The 23,350-nt window shown below is 35.7% G+C and overlaps 1 protein-coding gene and 1 non-coding gene across 5 annotated transcripts in view; one reads left to right on the forward strand and one right to left on the reverse strand.

Annotated features, from left to right (window-relative positions):
- The window catches only part of Wapl (WAPL cohesin release factor), a 65,308-nt gene that overhangs the window by 31,393 nt on the left and 10,565 nt on the right, over nucleotides 1–23,350 (forward strand). For 3 of the 4 annotated variants that reach the window (XM_048421205.3, XM_048421206.3, XM_048421208.3), the window contains exons 5-14: nucleotides 7,375–7,470; nucleotides 9,247–9,399; nucleotides 9,668–9,804; nucleotides 10,475–10,586; nucleotides 12,926–13,153; nucleotides 17,619–17,730; nucleotides 18,377–18,474; nucleotides 19,140–19,216; nucleotides 21,847–22,022; nucleotides 22,633–22,748. In XM_048421205.3, coding sequence (XP_048277162.3) covers nucleotides 7,375–7,470; nucleotides 9,247–9,399; nucleotides 9,668–9,804; nucleotides 10,475–10,586; nucleotides 12,926–13,153; nucleotides 17,619–17,730; nucleotides 18,377–18,474; nucleotides 19,140–19,216; nucleotides 21,847–22,022; nucleotides 22,633–22,748 — 1,305 coding nt within the window. The remainder of the gene's footprint in view (nucleotides 1–7,374; nucleotides 7,471–9,246; nucleotides 9,400–9,667; nucleotides 9,805–10,474; nucleotides 10,587–12,925; nucleotides 13,154–17,618; nucleotides 17,731–18,376; nucleotides 18,475–19,139; nucleotides 19,217–21,846; nucleotides 22,023–22,632; nucleotides 22,749–23,350) is intronic. The other variant, XM_048421207.3, reaches the window with a different exon arrangement.
- Nucleotides 14,659–14,761, reverse strand: LOC125391980 (U6 spliceosomal RNA). The gene has a single exon (XR_007229342.2). It is a non-coding gene; the product is annotated as a U6 spliceosomal RNA (small nuclear RNA).

Consider the following 23,350-nt stretch of genomic DNA (forward strand, 5'->3'; position numbering starts at 1 on the left):
ATTATAACTAAGGGAAACTATAATCCTAACTATTTAATCTTCAACTCCATCAAAGATCCCAGAAGGATATAATATTACCTAAGTAAATAGGAAGTATTTTGTAAGTTACTTTCAAAACTAGAAATGACAGAGACATCTAGCTGCCTGGACAGTCACCCAAAATTCTTCTGTAATCTTGGGGCATCCATATTCAGCCTACAGGCCTAGAGTATCTGGCAGATTTCTCAGCGAAGCAGAAAATTTGAAGGACTCTCCTGCTTATTTTGGCAAAATTTGTCTGTCACTTTCCTCTGTGCCCTGCAGAATATCTGGCAGACTCAGGAAGCAGGAACCCTGAAGGACTGTTTTTGTGGGTCATGCATGTCCATTTCATACAGCATGCAGTCAAGCAGTCCAGGCAGAACAATTTTTTAACCCAAATGACTAGCCTTCCCACATTGGAAGCAAACTTCATAGGAGTTTCTTCAATGCCCATCATCCTTTTGAAGTAATTAGTGCTTCCGGAAGCAGATGTGTCTCACTGTATAGAAAAGTCTAAGTTCTTAAGACATTTTAGATGCATTATTCTGTATGTCTTTGAAGTGTTTGAAGATGACCTATCCATCTGAAATATGCCTGCATATCTAGAAAGCTAACATGACTACAAGTTTGACTATTATAAATGACTATTAATTTGCATTTCTTAACGATACATTATATTTTTAAATGAGCTACATAAACATTATACCTTAACCAAGAGTACAAATATACATGTAGTATCATAAAATTGACCTTAAATTTGTATCAATATACAAAAATCCTTTAAACAAGAATAGAAAAATGCCGGGTGGTAGTGGCACTCCTTTAATCCCAACACTTGGGAGACAGAGGCAGGTGAATCCCTGTGAGTTCAAGGCCGGCCTGGTCTACAAGAACTAGTTCCAGGACATAAAAAGAAAGGAAGAAAAGAGAAAAAAAGAAAAGAATAGAAAAATATATAGTGTAACAAAATTAACCTTAAATTTTGTATCACTATACCAAAATTCATATCAATGCAAAATATCTGCGATTAATAGTTGTCTTTTTATCCTGTATTCCCCTAAATATAACAAACATTCATAACTTACTAAATAACCAAAAAGCACCCCAAACCCCCCAAAACTCTAGGGAATGTGGACATTGTTTTCTCCAAACTGCTTCCTGCTGTCTGTGGAGAAGTATTTTTGTTTTGTTTTGTTTTTTGAGATGGGTTTCTCCGTGTAGCATCCCTGGTAGCAGCAGCTAAATCTGCCACACAGTGCGCCTCTCTCTAACCAGAGGCCTGTGTGAGACTGTGGAAACCTGTCACACTGTTTAGCTCATGGTGGCTGGCATCCGGCTCCATCTTGCAGCCAGCCATTGGGAGATGCATCTCTGTACTGTTGCTGACATGAGACTGTGAGACTTGGAAGCTCAGTGAAGCTCCATTTCTGTGCATTCAGAACTTTTTGTTTTTAAACTTTGTCTGGCCCTATGGAAATTCTAAAGCCCGGCATTTGGTGCCATTTGTAACTGAAGGTTTCTCCTCTCCTTCCTGCTAGTTCCTGAATAACCACTCAGAGGCTTAATATTTATTACAAACTGTTTGGCCTACTAGCTCATGTTTATTATTAACTAGCTCTTACAACTTAAAAGTAACCCATTTCTATTCCATATTTTACTGCAAGGGTGATGGCTTGTTACCTCACATCTTGCTTCCCCAGCAACTGTTGGCATCTCCCTGATTCTGCTTTCTCTCTTCCTTTTTTTCTTGGATTTCCTACCTGACTCTGTTCTGCATGGCTATTAACCAAATCACCTTCTTTATTTACCAATGGTAATAAGACATATTCACAGCATGCAGAAGGGTATCCCACATTGGAGATCTGCCAACTTCTGCCTCAGAGTGCAGGGTAAAGGATGGGTGTCACTTTGCCTGGGTTATAAGAGAAATTCTTTTGTACTTTGCTTATTTTGCTTAGTAAACTCTGGAAATCATTTAGCATTTGCTAATTCTTCCAAGTAGTAATAATGTAAGAACTTGGCTTTAGATTGCCTTTTTTAAATTTTTTACTTTACTTGCATTCTTTCATATGTTGAGTGTTTATATTTAAACTACTTTAAAACCATTTTTTAAAATTTATATTTTATGTGTACGGTTGTTTTGCCTGTATGTAAGTCTGTGTACTGTGTGCAAGCCTAGTTCCTATTGAGGCTAGAAGAGGGCCTGGGATCTTCTAGAACTGGAGTTGGCAGACTGCTGGGAGCTGTTGTGTGGTTGCTAGGAATCAAACCTGGGTTTTTAGGAAGAGAAGCCAGTAAGATTTTTACCCTTGAGCCATCTCTTCAGCCCGCCCCCCACAAGTTTTTCTTTGATTCCCTAGTTTCTGTTTATTAGACATCCTCTAATGTGTTGACTTTATGTTTTTCTTCTTCTCTTCTCTTTCTCTTTTCTTTGCTACTAAGGCATTATACCCAGACAGACACAGTCATATAGTGCAGTACTTTGAACATTTCTTAAAAGGACTCATGCTGATTGAATTACTGGTGGGAATATATTGCTGTGTTCATAAAGTCTTAGTGGATAAATCTGGGTGAAGTATAGTTTCTGCTTTTGTCTTTACTATAGTATTATTTAGAACTCATGAATTTAGTCTTATTAAAATAAAAATCATGCTATAAAATGGTGACACCCCCCCAACACTTTTAGAAGTCAACACAATAGAAAATAGCAGAATACTCTTATTCTTTGCTCTTCAGGAATGAACTCTACTTTCTTCTTTTGTAAACAATTTAATTTTATGTGCATTGGTGTTTTGCCTTCATGTGTATATCTGTGTGTTGGATCCCCTGGAACTGGAATAACAGACAGTTGTGAGCTGCCATGTGGGTGTTGGGAATTAAACTCAGGTCCTTTGGAAGAACAGCCAATTCTCTTAACTGCTGAGGCATCTCTCCAACCCCTCAACTTTACTTTCTTATAATTTATAATTGTAACTCAGTGAAACTGTGTGTTAAATCACACTATTGACATTGTCATCAAAAAAAGTTTTATTTATATTTTCATTGAAACTGTCACTCATGTATAAATATATGGGTTAGTTGTTGGGTTAGTTTTTCCTGAAGTGTAGTTAATTATTGCATGTAAAATTTTTGTTTATTGCTTATACTCCTGGAGAACTAACCAAGAACGAATATAGGATGTTGTAAGAACACTGTCTGAAACATGACTACCTGGTTTCAGATCTTTAGAATGTTAGCATATTCATAGGAGAACTCTTCACTGTTTGTTCTAAGTTTTCTTCTCTTTAGATTGCAGAGCAAACAGAAGCCATAAATTGTCTAACAAAGAGTAAAGTTATGAAATCTGATAATGTGTTCTCACTCATAAGTGGCTTTTAGACATAAAGCAAGGAAAAGCCAGCCTACAATTCACAATCCCAGAGAATTTAGATAACCAAGAGGACCCTAAAAGAGACATACATGAATCTAATCTACATGGGAAATAGAAAAAGACAAGATCTCCTGAGTAAATTCGGAGGGTGGGAATCATGGGAGAAGACAGGAAGGGAGGGGAGCAAAGAAAAATATAGCTCAATAAAAACAATAATTTTAAAAAATTGATAAATGTGCTGTGTATCTGCTTTTAGAATTTGAAAAAAAGAAGAGAATAACAATAACCTTGGTTGTACAGTATGAATGATCTAATTAAGACTTGCCTAAATTTTTACTTGATATTCGTGATTTTTATTTTTCATGAAAAGCTAATGCTCTGTAGCTGTTCTTTTTAAGACCCATTTTTAGTTATTCTGCAAGTCACTTTTATTATGTAAAATTAGAATGTGACATCAGATGATACATTGTTTATATACACCATTCACATTTGAGCAAGTAGTACTCTTGTAACTTTTTTTTTTGAGCCAGGGTTTCTTTGTAGTTTTTGGAGTCTGTCCTGGAACTAGCTCTTGTAGCTCAGGCTGGCCTCGAACTCACAGAGATCCATCTGCCTCTGCCTCCTGAGTGCTGAGATTAAAAGCGTGTGCCACACTGTCCCCTGGCTTTTCTTGTATCATTTTTCGAATGCCCTTTTGAGCTCAGGATCAATTTAGTGTTCTTTCCTTTCTCCTAACCTCCCTCCTTCCCTATCACCTGTATGTTATTTAAGTACATGTAATTTTAGTAGCTGTCTTTCTCTTTAATAAGCCTTGTAATTAATTGGTCAGAGAGATGATGGCTTAATAGTTTCATGATGGCCATCCAGTTTCATGACATCTGATGCCCTCTTCTGCCCTCCATGGGCCCTAGGCAAAACATTAATACATACACATAAATCTAAAAATTGTAAAGCCTTATAACTGTAAGATCTGGAAATAAATGTCAAGGGAAAGTTCTGATAAGATTTTTCTTTATACTACTTTACATTAAAGTGGTAAACATCAAAATCTTTAAAATTATGGACTCGTCAAATTGTATGCTAAATGTATTAGTGTATTAGAGACTTTTCTCATTGTGAGAAAATCCCCAACAAGAAGCAACTTTGAAGGTATAATCAATCAATCCATCATGATGGGGAAGTCCTGGCAGCAGGCAGCTGGCCACACTGCATACCCATTCAGGAAGCAGAGATGGTTAGTGCCATGCTCAGCTCACCCTCCTTTTTATGTAGTCCTCAACCCCAGCCCTTTTAATTGTGCTGCTCATATTCAAGGTGGTCTTTTCACCTCTAATTGCATAACTCCCTGTAGATAGACATGCATAGAGGCTTGCTTTCCTGGTGATCCTAGATCTTTCCAAGTTGATAATAGCAGCCATCACATTTATCTATATATAAATAATCTGGTTTTTCAAGACAGGGTTTCTCTGTATAACAACTTTGGCTGCTCTGGAACTGACTCTGTAGACCAGGCTGGTCTCAAACTCAGTGATCTGCCTGCCTCCAGTGCTGGAATTAAAGGTGTGTGCCACCACTGCCTGGTTTTTCCAAATTGTTACTATAGAATGTTTCAATGCCAGCTTTCCTTTTGTTGGTTGAGTCCCTGTATAGTTGATAAACTACTCCCTCCCACCTTCCCTCCTTCTTCTATTTGTTTGTTTGTTTATTTATTTGAAGGTGCTAGTATAGGCCAGCATTAAATATCTATTGGTAATATTTAGTGCTTAATATAGTAATTAGTGTTTTGCCTGCTCTTACAGTGTTTTAGTTAAGAACCTTGCATTACCCTGTTTTGTTCTATGGAGAACTAGCCCTTTTCTTACCCCTAAAATTATTTGCTAGAGTCAGTGCATTTTTAAAAGAAATAGAATTTGGGCCTGGAAAGATATATAGCTTAGTGGGTAAGAACACTAACTGCTCCTCAAAAAACCAGGGTTCAATTCCCAGCACCCAGAAGGCAGCTCACAACTCTCTGTAACTCACAATTGTGGTACCCAGATCTACAAGCAGGCAAAACACCAATTCTCACAAAATAAACAAAAGAATTTAAAAACAAACCAAAATCAGTAGGATGTTTGCATTTTGAAGCACTTTTCTATGTTTCTGACTTTATTACAATGCTAGATATGGAACAAGGGGCCTTGTGCATGCTGGGCAGGTGCTCTGCCAGCCACCCTTCCAACCCAGGACACAGATTTATACCAAAGCCTGTAATCATAGCTTGGGTCTTGAGTGTACTTGAGGTATTTTAGAGGTTGCTTGAATCAACTATTTAATAATTAGCAGGTACACAGATTGTATAGTGGTTGTCTAAGATGAACATGAGCAGAGGACTAGTTTTTAGAATTGATATTAAAGCCACATTGTGCACATGTGACCCAGAAAATCTGATCAAGTCATTACATGAGTTCATAATTTCTTTAGATATCATTATGAATAATTACTTTATAAAAATCTAGTTCATAAGAGTAACGGGAACAGGAATATTTGACCATTCTTGAAGTAGATTTTTGTACAAATACTCTTTATTTTGTGTGTGTTACAGTAAAACATAGAAAGATTGCAATCATAAACAATCACTAGTCAGATCAGAAATTTGAGGTTTGCAACGACAAAAATTGGTGTCAGATTGAAGGTAAAATATAGATTTTAAATATTAAATTTATAATATATTAAATGTATATTAAAATATAATATTTTAAATATTAAAATATAGAATATAGATTTAATCTTATGGGTTTGCATTTACTGGTTCGTTATTCATGGTTCTGAAATTCAGACTGTTAAAATTGAGAGACTTTCCTCATTTTAAATAAATTGAGCAGCACAGTGACCTGTATTCAGGACAATTCATATCTTTATGAAACATTCAATATTTTGTATATTTTTGCTACAGAATTCACAATTGTTAATTACCTGAACTTCTTTAGACTCTATTGTATCTTTGAGGTAGTACACAGCTCCCTTTATAAAATCTGATCAGTTTTCAATCTAGTGGCTCTAGTGGTTTCACTGAAATGAGTATGGAACTTATTTCTGCCTATCACAAACTGCTCAATTTCTATTGTTAGAAAATTATGTAGCAAGAATGACTAGTATGAGGAAAAAGTTTTGCTCATTAGCATGTTGAATTAAATATATTAAATACTAGACTTTCAAAACATTTACTTTAAAAAACATTCATTTACCTATCTTTCCTGTATGTTAATATGTGTGAGAGTGTAGGCACATACATACTAAGGTGCATTTGTGGATGTCATGGGGACAACTTCTGAGTTGGTTCTTGCCTTCTACCTTATTGAAACAGATCTTTTTCCTGCTACTGCAGTGCCACATGCTCTAGGCTAACTGGTTCCAATGCTTTTCTGGGCAGTTCTGTCTTATCATAGAAGTGCTAGGACTCCAGATGCATGCTTCCCACATGCAGCTTTTTATGTGGGTTCCATAAACTTAACTCCAGTTGTCATTCTGGCACTGCTAGAACTTGTATTCAGTGAGCTATTTCTTCATCCCCAATAAAGTACTTTGCCAATATTTCCTATTCCTATTACTTTTAGGAAGTAGATTTGCATTAAGTGATATCTCATTTCTTATTTCTAAGTAATTTATGAACTCACACAATGACCCGATCCATGTACACAGAGTAGATGAAGCACAAACTAGCTCTTTGTGCTTTATATTCTTCTTAGACAATCTCTGTATAATCTATGTGCTTGTTAGAGTTTCACATGCTTTCTTCTTATGGTTGATTGGTTGCACAGAAGAGCAGTTGCCAATTTTATGCTAAATACCAAAGTGATTATGTCTGACATAGGCTGACAAAAACATCTTTTTTGGTCTAAGATGTATGTTTATGCACTTCAGTTATTCTGTATAAATTGACACCTTTTTGTAAGGGATACAAAGTGAGATGGAAGCAGTTGATCTTTTTCTTATTTCACTAGTCACCTACAAAAGCTGTATATAATGCCAGGCATTGGAATCACCCAGACTCAGAAGAACTGCCTGGACCACCGGTAGTAAAACCTCAGAGTGTCACAGTAAGTAAAGCTTTTTATTTTTCTCTCTTAAAACAATTTATAAGTTAATCTAGATAGTTACTATCTTAATTTTTGTTCTTTCAAGGTTATAATTGAAAAGCCTTACAAATTAAAACTTTGTAGGAGGAGTTCAGGGTCAAGCTAGGCTTCATACTGAGACCCCATTTTAGAAATAGAACAACAAGAAAAAACTAAAGCAAAGCATTTAATTATGACTGATGTTTCATAGAATTTATAATATTTAGGGTTTAAGAAAAATTACTCCTTATATGAAGTATTAGTATGGGTCCTTTGCGTGTGTGGTATTATGCATGTATTTGTGTGGATGTGTGTACCTGTGTGTGTACAACTTGTAAGAGTCCTCTGTCATGTGGGTTCTGGGAATCAAGCTCAGGTTGTCAGACTTGCTTGTTAAATACCTTTAACATGCTAAGTAATCTCACTGGCCCTCTTTTCCTAATTTTTTGAGAAAGGGTCTCATTGAATTTGGCTAGTACCGCTAGACTAGTGAGCTTCAAGGGTCTACTGATCTTCACCCTAAACTGCTGCTATGGTGTTTCTGCTTTGCTGCTGTATCAGTTATTGGTTTATGTATTTTTATGCACATATACCGAGGATCCAAACTCAGGTCTTTATGCCTGCATGACAGGCACTTTACCAAATAAGCATTGTCCCCAACCTCTTGGTCCTCAGAACTTAAAATAAAGCTAGGCATGATAGCCCAGACCTCTAATTCCAGCAGTTGGAAGAAGGTAGGAGAATCATCACAAGTTCATTGCCAACAAGAGCTACATAGCAAGACCCAGTCTAGCTCCTTCCCCAAAAGCTATATTCTACAAAAAGTGGATTTTTAAAAAAAAGTTTGGTGCCTCTGTTTTTTTTAATAATTATTTTATCTTTATGTTTTACCTGAATCTTTGTATATCTTTAAGTGACTTTCATATCTTAATTTGCTTTTCATAGAGATGATATTACATTGCATTAATATTTTCCAAATTGAAATTTTTGTAAAATATTCTTGCCTAGGTTAGTGACATACCCAAAAGGCAACCAAGAGGCTCAGATCTCAAATTGAAGGCCTACATGTACATAGTGAGGACCCCTCATTCCTTGAAAAAATGTATTTTCAAGAAAGGGATTTGTAGTATTATACATTAAGACTCTTAGCTTAATAATAGTGAAGCCTTCATCATCTGGAGTTATCAAAGGAATGAATTACAACATTAACAAAAATTTGGGGATAGAGTTTTAAATAAGGCCCTCAATGCATACACAAATATTCACCCTCAGTTCCAAGAATAGAAATATTTCTAAAGCATAGTATAGGTTTTTCTTTAAATTGATTATGTTGTCACCATCGTATAGTATTTTTGATTTATATTGCTTTTAGTTTCCTTTGCTTTTATGATTCTTTTGCCATAGTTTTTCTGGATCTCTGTCTAACTGCTTATCAATGCTACTTATGCATGCAATTGTGGTTCTTTATTTTTTTTTTAACAGTCCTGGAAGCAACAGATGATGTTAAATGTGAAGTTTAAAAAAGCTAGAAGTATTTCTCAAGTGGTTCTTTTGTGTGTGAAGCATTTAAGTCTTAGTATTGCATGGAATTTAAATTAAATTACCTTTTAGGACCTTTCAGCAGCCTCCCTCTTCTCCCTTTGGGAAAAAAAAGAAAAAATTTCATTTACTTTTTAAAAGCTAAAATTGTCACATAGACAAGATGTTACCTTTTAAAATATTTGCTTAGAACAACTAATTTAATACCTTTATCAATAGGTGAGGCTGTCTTCAAAGGAACCAAATCAAAAAGATGATGGAGTTTTTAAGGCTCCTGCACCACCACTCAAAGTGATAAAAACTGTGACAATACCTACTCAGCCCTACCAAGATATAGTTACTGCACTGAAATGCAGAAAAGAAGACAAAGAAGTAAGCGGCCATATACAGTTTTACTGCACGTGGATAGATTTCTATGTGTAACATATAGCCTTTTGTCTTAAACAGATATCACTACACTGATAGTCAGAGTTTTGAACCACAAACGTACCTTGACCTACTAGTACTGGTGATTTAAAAACATTTTTGTGGACATCAAATGAATGTATAGGCTTTTTTTTTTATTAAATACAGTAAGCCTATAGATTTAAATATTCTAGTTTATAGTTAAAAAAGAGGTGGGCTTATTTTTTCTTGGCAGTTATATACTGTTGTTCAGCACGTGAAGCACTTCAATGATGTGGTGGAATTTGGTGAAAATCAAGAGTTCACTGATGACATTGAATACTTGTTAAGTGGCTTAAAGAGTACTCAGCCTCTAAACACACGTTGCCTTAGGTAAGATCTTAATTTTGCATTATATTTTTGTGTATGCTATGTCATTAATTTTTTTCACCTACGTGGCTTTAAATTTGTTAGTAAAGCTAGGCATTTAAAAAATTGTGTGTTGATAATCAGTGATATGTTAAATGTTCCCTTTTTAAATATAGTATAGGCTTTAGTTTCCAGATGCTAAAAGACTAAAAGTATACTAAGGAATCTGAGGTTTTGTTTTTTAAAATTATCTCAAAATTTCAGACTTCAAGTGATAGATTGATTTGAGCAGAGACTTGAGTCATCTTTTATGTATGATAATAGATTGTACACCTTGACTTGATTTGTATTTTCTATAGTCAGTTGAAATATATCCTATCAAATGTAATCACTTCTAGTTTTTCTATAATAGTGGTATTATGAAAGATAACTAGAATTTTACAATTTCAATGGTTGTAGTGACTTGAGGAATACACTACAGATATCATGCTGTTCATGTTTATAAAGGTAGTGTGCTCAGTCACACTCTAAACCTTGTCACATATTTTAAAATTTTGGTTTGCCATGTTTTTTTATATTTTGTGTTGTCTACTTTAAACCTGCTTCCTTCTCATTTGCTTGTTTGGAATTATGCAAACCACAGCTAATGTCCTAGCAATTTTTAGCTGTTCTAACATAGTCTGTTTCCTTCTAGTGTTATTAGCTTAGCTACTAAATGTGCCATGCCCAGTTTCCGAATGCACCTGAGAGCACATGGGATGGTTGCAATGGTCTTTAAAACCTTGGATGATTCCCAGCACCACCAGGTATTTTAAGTGTTTGAGGTTGAGAGCTATTAGTAAAAAATTATAGTCTTTCACTATATCAGAAAATACCTTCACTGGATATCCATATAAGTGAATTAAAAATTGAATTTATTTGCTTGATAAGTAGAGATTATAGCTATATGTTTTTGCTTCTTAAATCGTATTTTCTGGAGACATTTTTCTTAAAAATGTTTTTGTTTTATTTGTAATATAAAGGTTTATATTATTAAAAATCTCATCTGTTAATTAACATACTGTGCTGAATATTTTATGCTATAAAACTTATTTCCTCTATTCAGAAGAATCTTTTAATACTGTTTGATATTAATGGTATGAAAAGGGGTTTTGAAATATTGCCATGATTTTAAAATATTTGGTTCATTGTTAGATCTGGAGAATAGCTTTGTTGTAAAAAGGAATAAATAATAAAGCTTACCTAACCAAAGTTAGTTCCAGTGTCATCAAAATCGTCATTACCAAACTTAGCAGTGATATATTGAGGTGGCCTTGTATGAAAGAAAATTACTTTATAAATACAAATTGAGTGACACAAAATTAATAGTGGTTTTTCTAAAACCAAAAGTAATGTAATTAAAGTGTGAGAACATTCCTCTGTACCCAGGTTGTACTGGACACAGACTAATGAGGACAGAAAGACAAGAAGTGCATAGTTTGCTTTATTATCCGGTTAGGCATAGCCCAAAGACATTCTTTTCTTCATGAGTCTCAGGTCTTTACTGTGGCATCCAAATTTCCAAAAATGCTTTGTAAACATTTAAATCAAGAGACCTGAAGAGATGTTTCGTAAAGGATCTGAGTTTGGTTTCTATCCATGTATTCTTAGGGCATTTGTCTACCAAAGACTGACTTTGTTAATGTTAATCTAAAACATACTACCCTGAGTATTTGAAGAACATTTTTTTTTTTTGATGCTTTATTTACTAGGTGCGAGGTATGTAGCTCAGTTGCTAGTGTCCTTGCTTAGGAAACATGAGGCACTGGGTTTGACCCCTAGCACTGCAAAAAAATAGATATTATGCAGGCCTGTAACCTTGGCATTTAAGGAAGACCAAAAGTTCAAGGTTATCCTCCCCTATATAATGAGTTCAGGGCCAGCCTGGGTTATATGAGATCCTATCACAAAACAAAATAAAAATAATAAAACAACTTTAATCCTAGCATTTGGGAGGCAGAATCAGGCTTAACCCTGTGTGTTCAAGGCTACCCTGATCTACCTGGTTTTACACGTGAGTTCCAGGCTACATGATGAGACCATGTCTCAAAATACAGTACTAAAACTGACAAAGACTTTTCAGGCCTGGTGGCACTTGTATTTGACCCCTGTACTCAGGAGGCAAAGACAAGTGGGTCTCCAGTCTCTTTAGTGAATTCCAGACCAATTAGAACTACATTATAAGACTGTATTTAAAAGAATAAGTTACTGGAATAAAATATTTAGAAAAGAAATTAGTCCAGTTACATTTGTTTCCTTTAAAAAAAAATTATTTCCTTGCTTGTATGTGTATGCCTGGTGCTTGCAGAGGCCAGAAGATAGCATTGGATTCCCTAGAACTAAAGTTACAGACCATAGTGGATGAACTATCACTACCGTATGTGTGCTGGGAATAGAGCTCAGGTACCCTGGGAGAACAGTTTGTGCTTGCCCTTGACTGCTGAGTTATCTTGTCAGCCCCCCTAATTAAATTTATTTCAGCCCCCTGTATATTGTTGTAAGCTCAGTTGTCTGTATTCTACAGAGGGAAAAATGTGTTTCGATATGAATTATAAACACATTTTTTTACTATATTTGAACCAAAAATTGACATGTCTTTATGTTGCAAAGAACATTAAAGATATATATTGTATAATACATAAAAATGTTCTATAAGCTCCCCAAAGAAATGGGTAGTTGATTTTATATTATAGTTGAACATAGAGAAGTTGAATCATTAGAGAAGGATGATGGGGAGGGAAACCCTCCCCCCCTTTCTTTTTTTGGGTTTTCAAGACAGGGTTTCTCTATGTTCCAGTCCTACCTGTCCTAGAATTCAATCTGTAGACCAGGCTGGCCTTAAACTCTCAGAGATCCATGTGCCTCTGCTTCCCGAGTGCTGGAATTAAAGGCGTCTGCCAACACCACTGCCCTTCTGAAGAAAACAGTTTTTAATCAGAGTTCTATTTATCAAATAGATTTATTTTCCTAGGATATTTTGGAAGAACAGTGAATCAAAGAGTAGGAATTTTAGACATTTTAACTTTCAAATGTTAGTAATAGCCTTGGTTTCTAAAATTGTTAGTAATTGCTCTCATGATTATTTCTCTTTTGGGATCTGTTGAAGAATTTGTCCCTCTGTACAGCTGCTCTCATGTACATATTGAGTAGAGATCGTTTGAACATGGATCTTGATAGGGCCAGCCTAGATCTCATGATTCGACTCTTGGAACTGGAACAAGATGCTTCTTCAGCTAAGCTACTGAATGAAAAAGACATGAACAAGATCAAAGAAAAAATCCGAAGACTCTGTGAAACTGTGCACAATAAGCATCTTGATCTAGAAAATATAACGGTAGGTTGTTTCTTCCTATAACAAATAAAGATTATGCTCAGAAAGTCTGATTAGTCACAGTGGCTATTAAGGTTTAGCTCTGAACATCATTTCCTGTCCTAATTAGGGTTATTGCTGTGATGAAACACCAAAGCAAATTGGGGAGGAAAGGTTTATTTCAGCTTAGACTTACAGGTGCATCACTGAGGGAAGTCACAGCAGGAACCTGGAGGTAAGAGCTACTGCAGAGGCCATGGAGAGATGCTGCTTACTGGCCTCCTAGGCCTGCTTTCTTATAGAGCCCAGGACTGTCACAGTGGACTGGGCCTCCCCCCATCGGTCACTAATTAAGAAAATGCCCTACAACCAGATCTTACGGAGGCATTTTCTTAATTGAAATTCCCTCTCAGATAGCTGTAGCTTGTGTCAAGTTGCCATTATATTAGCCAGCATGCTCCTGGACTCACTAAACTAGCTTATCTGTATTTGAGCCTTTCTTGGTTTTGATTTTGCTAGTAAATTTTAGCTGTTTGTCTTGTTACATTTTGCCTAATCTTTTTTCCTTTCCTCTGCATTTAAGCTGTTAATTTGCAACTGGAATTTTTATTTTCTCCATTTCAGAAATCAGAATTAGGAGGATTTGTAAAGGATTTGTAAGCAAACATTTGCTTATTCTAGACTATCTCAGGGTTTCTAGAAGGTAATAGGGGAAATTCCCTAGTCACGTGCCCTTTATGGAGCAATGTCCCTACTCACTGTAGGGTTATGGACAGTTTGTACCTTTATTCTGAGCACAATTCCTCAATAGATGATGATAGTCTAATGGGTACAAGACCAGTAAGATAATTGACCTGTGGTTTTGAAGAGAGGAGAAAAGATAATTGTTGTGCAACTTGATTTTATAAGATAAAACTTCTTTTTTCTATTGTGTACTTAACTGAAAGGACTGCAACATTTGCTGGAAAAATTTAGACTCTTATGCTAGCCTCAGTGACCGAAGACTGTCTGTTTAATTATACTATACTCACTAAGGGGTTCGTGGGTTCTGGAAAAGGTAAGCAAATAGAGGAAAGCCAGCCAATTTTAAACACAGGTTAGGTTCAAAACTCAGAAGTGGAAAATCACTGCAGTCTTTGTATTGCCTATAGTTTGGTTTGGAAGTAGGACAGTATTATACATTTAAAACCAGTAATTTTTATTCACTCCACAATTTTACTTCCAATTTTTAAGAGTAATTATTAAATTTATATTCAAAGTATGGGCTTCATCATGGTATTTTCTTCCATTCTTTGTTTTAATGGAACACTCTCAACACTGAGAGGTACAACTCTCAGTCAACCACAGAAATACTTGTGTGTCTGTCTACTGCTGCACTGTTGATAGCCAAGAGATAGACCTAGCCTAGATCGCCAAGAACAGATGAATAAATAAAAATGTGGCCTATATAGAGATGTGGAATTTTATTTAGTCATAAAAGAAAAATTATTTTTTTATTATTTCTTCTCATTTTAATTGTTTGGATAAAAGAAAATATGAAACACTTCATGAATTTGCATGTCATCCTTGCACAAAGGCCATGCTAATCTTCTCTGTATTGTTCCAATTTTAGTATATGTACTGCCAAAACAAGCGAGGAAAAATTAATTTAAATTGAACCTATAATTTTTGTTTGCTGATCTTTTTTGTCTTCCATTCAGCATTTTAGTTTGAAATATTTGCTGTTAAATGATAATTTTATAAAAAATGAATTTGACCTTTCGTTTGGTTTGTTAGGTAAATAAATATCAGCATTAAAAATGCTCACACTATTTTAAATAATTTACATAGTTGAAACCAGAAAACAGGACTATGTTAGGGTGCCTTTGATCCTTCAACTCAGTGTCACCTATGTTCGTAAATGTAGTTTTTAAATTGTACAGTAGGCTTAAAAGTTGCTTTGTTTAAAGCCGGGTAGTGGTGGTGCACACCTTTAATCCCAGCACTTGGGAGGCAGAGGCAGGTGGGTCTACAAGAGCTAGTTCCAGGACAGCCTCCAAAGCTACAGAGAAACTGTCTTGAAAAACCCAAACAACAAAAAAGTTGCTTTAATTATTTAAAGAATAGTTGCAAACACTGGTTATGTTTGTTATATTGTTTGTGTAGTAAGAGGAAGCTGGTTGCGTCCTGCCACCAGGCTAGCTTAACTCCCAAAATAACCACACAGAAATTGTATTCATTTAAACACTGCCTAGCCCATTATCTCTAGTCTCTTATTGGCTAACTCTCACATATTAGTTTAACCCATCTCCATTAATGTGTATTGCCACTTGACTGTGGCTTACCGGCATGAGTCTAACCAGCGTTCATCTGGTCTAACCATGGCGTCTGCCTGTTTCTGCTTTCTTCTTCCCAGAATTCAGTTCTGTCTTCCTGCCTATCTAAGTACTGCCCTATAAAAAAGCAAAGGCAGTTTCTTTATTTGACCAATGAAAGCAACACAAATACAGAAGAACCTCCTACACCAGTTTGGATCTGGCTTAATTTTCTTGTGTGATGTTTTTGTATTTTTTTTAAAGATTTATTTATTTATTATGTATACAACATTCCTTCCATGTATGCTTGCGTGCCAGAAGAGAGCACCAGATATCATTCCAGATGGCTCTGAGCCACCATGTGGTTGCTAGGAATTGAACTCCAGACCTCTGGAAGAGCAGTCAGTGCTCTTAAGCTCTGAGTCATTTCTCCAGCCCCCTGTTTTTGTATATTTCAAAGTGGGGTTTGTTTTTTTGTTTCTGTTTTGAGACAGGATTTCTATGTGTAACCACCACCCTGTCCTGGAACTCCCTTTGTAGACCAGACTGGCCTTGAACTCAGAGATCCACCTGCCTCTGCCTCCTGAGTGCTGGGATTAATGGCATGCACCACCATTGCCTGACTATTTTAAAGGTTTTTGATTAATTTTTTTAAAATAATAAAATTTATAGCCAGGTATGATGATGCACACTTTTATCCTGGCACCTGAGAGGCAGAGGCAGGTGGATCTCTGAGTTCAAAGCCAGCTTGAAGCCCTGTCTTCACTGCCCCCCCCCCAAAGAGCTCATAAAATTAAAAAAATTTATCTTTTATATATATATATATATATATATATATATGTTTTGTTGATAAGGCATAAGATAACAGTAGTAATAGAGATTTAAACAGTAGATAACTGAATGCAAACAGTTAACAGAAGTCTTATTAGTAATTTTGCTTTAGATGATTGTTTTAGTTTTCAAATAAAAATGCTTAAAACTATAGACTATTTGAATAGTAGCTTAATCATGTGCTATATATAACCTAAAATAAATAGTTTTTATTAATACAAATTTTTTTATACTGTACTTAAGGATTATAGCATTAGGCCTTGGCATCATTGTTAAGATTCATAAACTAATAAATTTGGTCATTAAATTATTTCTTGGAGAACCTAGAATGAGAAATGAACACAATTCAATGATTTTGTTGTATTGGATTCTAATTCTGTATTTACCCTAGGATAAATTTTCTTTCTGAAGAAATTTTAAAAGTATTTAGCTCTTTCTAAATTGGTAATACTAAGATTCTCATTGGTAAGTCTTGTTTTATTTTGTACATAATGTATATATTCAGTTTTAAATATAATACATGCCAAGGTGAAAAGTTTTCCCTTTTGAAGTATGTAAGTTCAGGTTCAGGTTCAGGTTGGTGTCTGTACAAAAAAGTCTTACTGGTCTTTGCCAATTGTTCTCCAGACTCTTTATTTTTTTTTTAAATGAGTAGTTGATTGGTATGTTGCCAGGGGTTAGCATGCTGAACAGTAACTAGATCGCTGCCTCCCATCCTGCTGATTACTTCTTTTAGGCTAAACTTCCTTTATTACACCAAGAACTAGACTACTCTGTTGGAAGGTAACTTTAGGCTTTAAAACCATAGATTCACAAAGAAAAATGCTAACCTAGCAGTAAATGTGATTCTTATTTGTTGTACCATGTAGTGGTGGTTTTGAATATATAGTGTTTTGACTACATGGAATTTTCTAGCTGCTAAATAGTCCTAAAGAATACAGTTTAAGACATAGTACGATAAGACTTTGTAGGAAAATAAAAGTAGTGAGCAGAGAACTTGAGGAATAAAATGGTTCACTGATAAATCCGTGGAAAATGCTCATGTTTACTATAATCAGAAAAAGTATAAACCAAAATTGTTTGTTACCACTTTGTACCTTCAGGCTGTTGAAGTTGAACATTTAGGGTCACCGACATTCCCATACTTCTCCTTGAAATGTATATTATACATCCTTTTTGGTTAATACAATATATTTATTTATAGTAAAGAATAGATCATTTAATTCAAAATGCCACATTTGAGCCTCTATTCTGACATTGTATATTGAAACTAACAAGAACTAGATTACTTTTTAATAAATTTTTTTCCTTAAAAGCAAGCAATATCACCTCAGTATTCATTAATTATTTTTGATTTTTTTTAGACTGGTCATTTAGCTATGGAGACATTGCTGTCCCTCACTTCCAAGAGAGCAGGTGATTGGTTTAAAGAAGAGCTCCGACTTCTGGGTGGTCTGGATCATATTGTAGATAAAGGTCTGTATACAATACACACACATACACACAGTGGCACACGTGTTAAGTACCAACACTTGGGTGGCAGAGGCGGGTGGATCTCTGAGTTTAAGACTAGTCTGTTCTGTGGAGCCTGTTCTAGGATAGCCAGCGCTACACAGGAGAAATCTAAATCTCACGAAAACAACAACAAAGAGAAGACACCGTAATGAAGGCAACTTATAAAAGAAGGAGTTTATTGAGGGCTTACAGTTTAAGAGGGTAAGACCATGACCATCATAGCAGGGAACATGAAGGCAGGTAGATGTGGGGCTGGAGGAGTAGCTAGAGTTCACATCTAGATATATATATAAGTACTGAGTAGAGAAGGGGAGGGAGAGAGGAACTAGCTGGAAGTGGCCTGAGGTTTTTTGAAACCTCAAAGCCCCTCATTAGCATAGACCTTCTCTGACAAGCCCAGACCTCCTAATTCTTCCTAAAGACCAAGCATCCAAATATTTGAGTCTATGAGAGCCATTGTCATTAAAACCACTGCACTTAGTATCAAGCATAAAATGATGTTCACATTCCAGCATATTCATAGCATGCGTGTGGGTGAATTTTGATGTTAGCAAAGGAATAATTATTGAAGTTTTATATACTAACTTGTCCATTTCTTCTTGCCTAGTAAAAGAGTGTGTGGATCATTTAAGTAGAGATGAGGATGAAGAGAAACTAGTAGCCTCTTTATGGGGAGCAGAGAGATGTTTACGAGTTTTAGAGAGTGTAAGTATGAACAACTGTATGAGGGAATTATTTCTAATTGTGATTATATGTACTTATAACCACCTGATGTTTTATATACCCTGGAGTTGTACCTTTGTTTCTCTGAATTAAAGTTGCAAGGGCTCTTTTCACAACCAATTGTCAGTAAGTGAGCATCATACATTTTAAGAATGGTTTCCTTGGTGTATATCAAACTAGTATACCATTAAAATTTTTTGTTATGTTTAAGCAAATGACTCTGTATAAGGCCAGAAATTTTTGTGTATATTGTAATTTGTAGCATAAAACATAATTGTTTCTTAAGTGTTTGAGAAGCATTTGTTAGTTTGTGGCATGACAATAGGCATGATGCAAAATGCTCATGTTAAAGCCAAGTGAATTCATGAAATAAGCCATGGGTGAATATTTCTAGAAACGCTTTGGATTTATTCTGCATTTGGCTTTTAATTCGTTTTTGGTTGTTGGTACATTGAGAAATTTCTATGTTGGTTTTGCAGCCCCACCTTTAATTACAACTCTGTGGGTCAAAACTAGAGTAGTTGCATGCTTAGATGCCAAAATCGATTTCATCTTTATATATTTTAAGGCATCAGATAAAGTGTGGTGTTATTTATGTAAATGAAAATTGTGGGTTGTCACAGTCTTTTTATATCCTTTCCTTTTAGGTAACAGTGCATAATCCAGAGAATCAAAGCTACTTGATCGCATATAAAGATTCACAACTCATTATTTCATCAGCTAAGTAAGTTTTTATAAACGCTCTTATTAACAAAGGAAATAAAGTTGTATTCTATTCCTCCTTAAAATGTGTTGTCTGTTAGATTTGTGAATATGTACATTGTCGAGCAAAAGTTAGTAGTACAGATTCTTGAGTTTTGGTGAGAATTTCAGCTCCTTCATGTTAGCTATAATTCTGGACAAGTCATTGTGTTGTTGCAAGTTCTTATGGGGAAGGAAGAATTGTACCTAGCTACTAGTGTAGTTTTCACAATCAGGTAAATATATCTTAACATATGTCATAGATATATTTTCCCAAGGTATATCATATATATCTATATAACAAATGCTTGATAAGACATTTAAAGGTATATGTACAATATGTGTTAATGAGTCAAGTTCTATTTGTAAGGCCTACTAGAACATTGCTTAGCATATAGTGAATCATAAATATGTTAGTCCTTTTGTTCGAAGTGGATTGTAACACCATTTCTGCCTTTTATTTATATTTCATTTTCCAGATCTTTTTGTATCATCTTTCCTTGTCTACCCTTCATCACAATTAGGCTAGTGCTGTCACCTCAGTGCTTCTGTGTCTCTAGTCCTGGTTCTGTCTTATTACAGCAGCTTGTTGGTATCGCTGTCCTAGTTTTTGCCATCTCTGCCCTAGTTCTCTGGCCTTGATCTTAGCAAGCATTATGCCACTGGGATTTAACTTTCTCTGGGTCTCTGCTTTGAAAAATTAATCTTAAATTGCAATTCTATATGACCCTTTATTTTCTTTGTGAATTTCCTTATGAAAAGTACAAATGTTTGAATGTGAATGGTCCAGTGTAGCTGTTTTAACCTCTTAATTGGAGAGAAATGTGGTCAGAATGGTGTGGTAACCTCAGCTTGAATACTATCTTGTATCATTTTCATAGCCTGTTTTATGAGTTTTATAGGACATTATTATCCTTAATACATGTGATTCTTCCTTACCAAGGAATTTTCTTGAAAGTTAAATCTTTTTCTGATTCCATTTTATTTGGTAGTTGTGCTTTGTTGATGGGTTTGTTGTTGTGTAATAGCAGGGATTGAACCTATACTTTCACATATACCAGGCAAGTACTCTTATCATTCAGTCCAAGTCGCTGTTTTGTTTGCTTTTGTTTGTTTGTTTTGATTAACAAAAATTATATTTCTGATTTTAAAAGACCTTTCTGCTGGGTAGTGGTGGTACATGCCTTTAATCCCAGCACCTGGGAAGCAGAGACAGACAGATCTCTGACTGTGAGGCCAGCCTGGTCTACCGAGTGAGTTCCAGGACAGACTCCAAAGCTACAGAGAAACCCTGTCTTGAACTCCCCCGCCCCCAAAAGGGACTAATCTCTGAGAATTGCCTTTGTAAGGAAATGTTTAGTATGACAGACTTCATCTCTTGTGTAGGATTTTCATCTTTAGAAGAGATGATGAAAGTCAGAATTAAATGGGAAGTAGCACTTACCTGGAAACCATCATAGATTCTCAGTAATACTAAGACAGACAGTTGAGCTACTAATGACAACAGGGAAATTCTGTCAATATCCTCAAACATCAGAAGAACAAGTTATTTGGGTTTGACCTTATAAGAACATCTTCCTAACCAAGAATTGTAGAATATTAGAAATCATGTATTAAGAAGGAACCAGGAATAGATTAAATATGCTACATTTTTCTTTAAGGGCTTTGTATGGTATGCAATTCTTGAAAAATTAAATTGACAAAATCAGCTTATTTAATATATGTCAGACTTGGGGGAAAACAACTAATGGATTTGATGGTTTAAAGAGGCTTTGGGTGGCTGGAGTGGATGACTCAGCACGTAAAGGTGCTTGGGAGTATAGACTTGATCTTTGTTTAATGCGCAGAACCCATGCAGAGGTGGAAGGAGCACATTGACTCCACAAAGTTGATCCTCACATGAGTGATGTGATACCTTCACCCCCATACACATCATACACACATAGTAATAATAACAAATACAAATTACAGATAGTCTTTAGAAATAGACCTGTATACATATTACGTGTCCTTGTTAGTATGTGTCCAGTCTCGGGATTTACTAGGTATATCTGCCAGGAGACCTGTTAATTTGAATAATCTACAATTAAAACTAATGATTTGCCTTAATGTATATCAAGCATTTAATAATACTTATCTTCACTGAGTAGTTTATTTCATATATGATGCTCTACTTGCTAAAACATTCTTTGAGTAAAACTGAGACAGGCCTGTCATTGTTTCTTAAAGGCTTTTGTGGGGGTGGGGTGAGTGTGCATTGTGAAGTATTTTGTGTTTGAGATAGGAATAAAATATGACAGCTCCTGCAAGTAACAGGAGTTTTTTCTTGTGAGATTTTCTTGTTGTGGTGGTGGTGGTAGTTGTTTGATTTGAAACGGGATCTCACTCCTGGACTGAAGCAATCCTTCTGCGTCAACCCCCTCTGTATGGGGACTATAGACCTGAACCATCGTGCTCATCATGGAATGAACTTTTCATTTTCTTTAGAAAGTTTATCAAAATTTAACAATTAGTGAGATTATCTGGCGTATGGTAACATAAATTCCAAAATAGAAAAACAACAAAACCAAAAAACCTTGACTGTTTATAGTATGCATTTTATTTTCTCTTAAGAGCATTACAGCATTGTGAAGAACTGATCCAGCAGTATAACCGCGCTGAGAACAGCATATGCATAGCAGACAGTAAACCTCTGCCTTACCAGAATGTAACTAACCATGTGGGCAAAGCAGTGGAGGACTGCATGAGGGCTATCATTGGGGTGTTGCTCAATTTAACTAATGATAATGGTAAGTAATATTTTCTTATTGAAAAATTATATATTGCACATGGAAATAAGCTATTCTGTATTTGATGTAATAATTTACAATATTCCATTATATAATTGACTTACTTCCATAGTCATAAGCTACTTTTAGGAATTGTTTCTTTTAGAACTGCCTAGTAAATAAACCTTGAAATATTAAAACCACATATTTCAGTAAAGGAGTGAAATACAATTTAAAATTAATACTTTTTTTAAAAAATTTTTCGAGACAGGGTTTCGCTGTAGTTTTAGAGCCTGTCCTGGAACTAGCTCTTTCTTGTAGACCAGGCTGACCTCGAACTCACAGTGATCTGCCTGCCTCTGCCTCCCAAGTGCTGGGATTAAAGGTGTGCGCCACCACTGCCCAGCAAAATTAATACTTATTTTAATAACTGGGTATGGTGTGCATACCTGTAATCCTAGCTTTGGGGGAGGCTAAGGCAAGAGGTGTGCCATGAGATAGAGGCCAACGTGGGCTGCTTAGTATTACACAGTAAAACTCGGGAAAAGAAAACTAAAACCAACAAAGAAAAGCCTTTTAAATGTGGTTATTGGTGTCATAAGGAAAGTTTTTGTTTGTATGTTTATTTCAGAGTGGGGCAGCACGAAGACAGGAGAACAAGATGGCCTCATAGGCACAGCGATGAGCTGTGTCCTCCAGGTCCCACAGTACCTACCTCAGGAGCAGAGATTTGATATTCGGGTGCTGGTGAGTTGAAGTGCCACTTGGTATTTTATCTTATCTTTAGACGAGGAGCCTTTGTTTTAGTTTGGATTAAGAATCAGTTTGCTGTTCGGTGTTGGTGCACGCCTTTAATTCCAGCACTCAGGAGGCAGAGGCAGGTATATCTGTATGAGTTCTAAAACAGCATGGTCTACAAGAGTTAGTTCCAGGACAGGCTCCAAAGCTACAGGAAAACCTTGTCTCAAAAAAAAAGTAATCAGTTGTTTAATATATTCTGGGCTGGGTTAGAGAGATGACTCAGAGCACTGACTACTCTTCCAGAGGTTCTGAGATTCTGGGTTTTTTGATGGATCCTCATGAACATACTTCTCCATATATTTCTGTTTTACAAAACTTCCTTCATAGGGCTGGAGAGAGATGGCTTATAGGTTAAGAGTACTGACTTCTCTTCCAGAGGTCCTGAGTTCAATTCCCAGCAATCACATGGTTGCTTACAACATGTGATGAGATTTGGTGTCTTTTTCTGGCCTGCAGGTGTACATGCAGGCAGAATACTGTATTCTTAATAAATAAATGAAACCTCCTTCATAAAAATAGAGGTTTAAACTGAAAATGGTGGTTAATAA

This window comes from Myodes glareolus, chromosome 5 (genome assembly GCF_982192425.1).
Source record: "Myodes glareolus chromosome 5, mMyoGla1.1, whole genome shotgun sequence".
In the NCBI taxonomy this organism is placed as follows: domain Eukaryota; kingdom Metazoa; phylum Chordata; class Mammalia; order Rodentia; family Cricetidae; genus Myodes; species Myodes glareolus.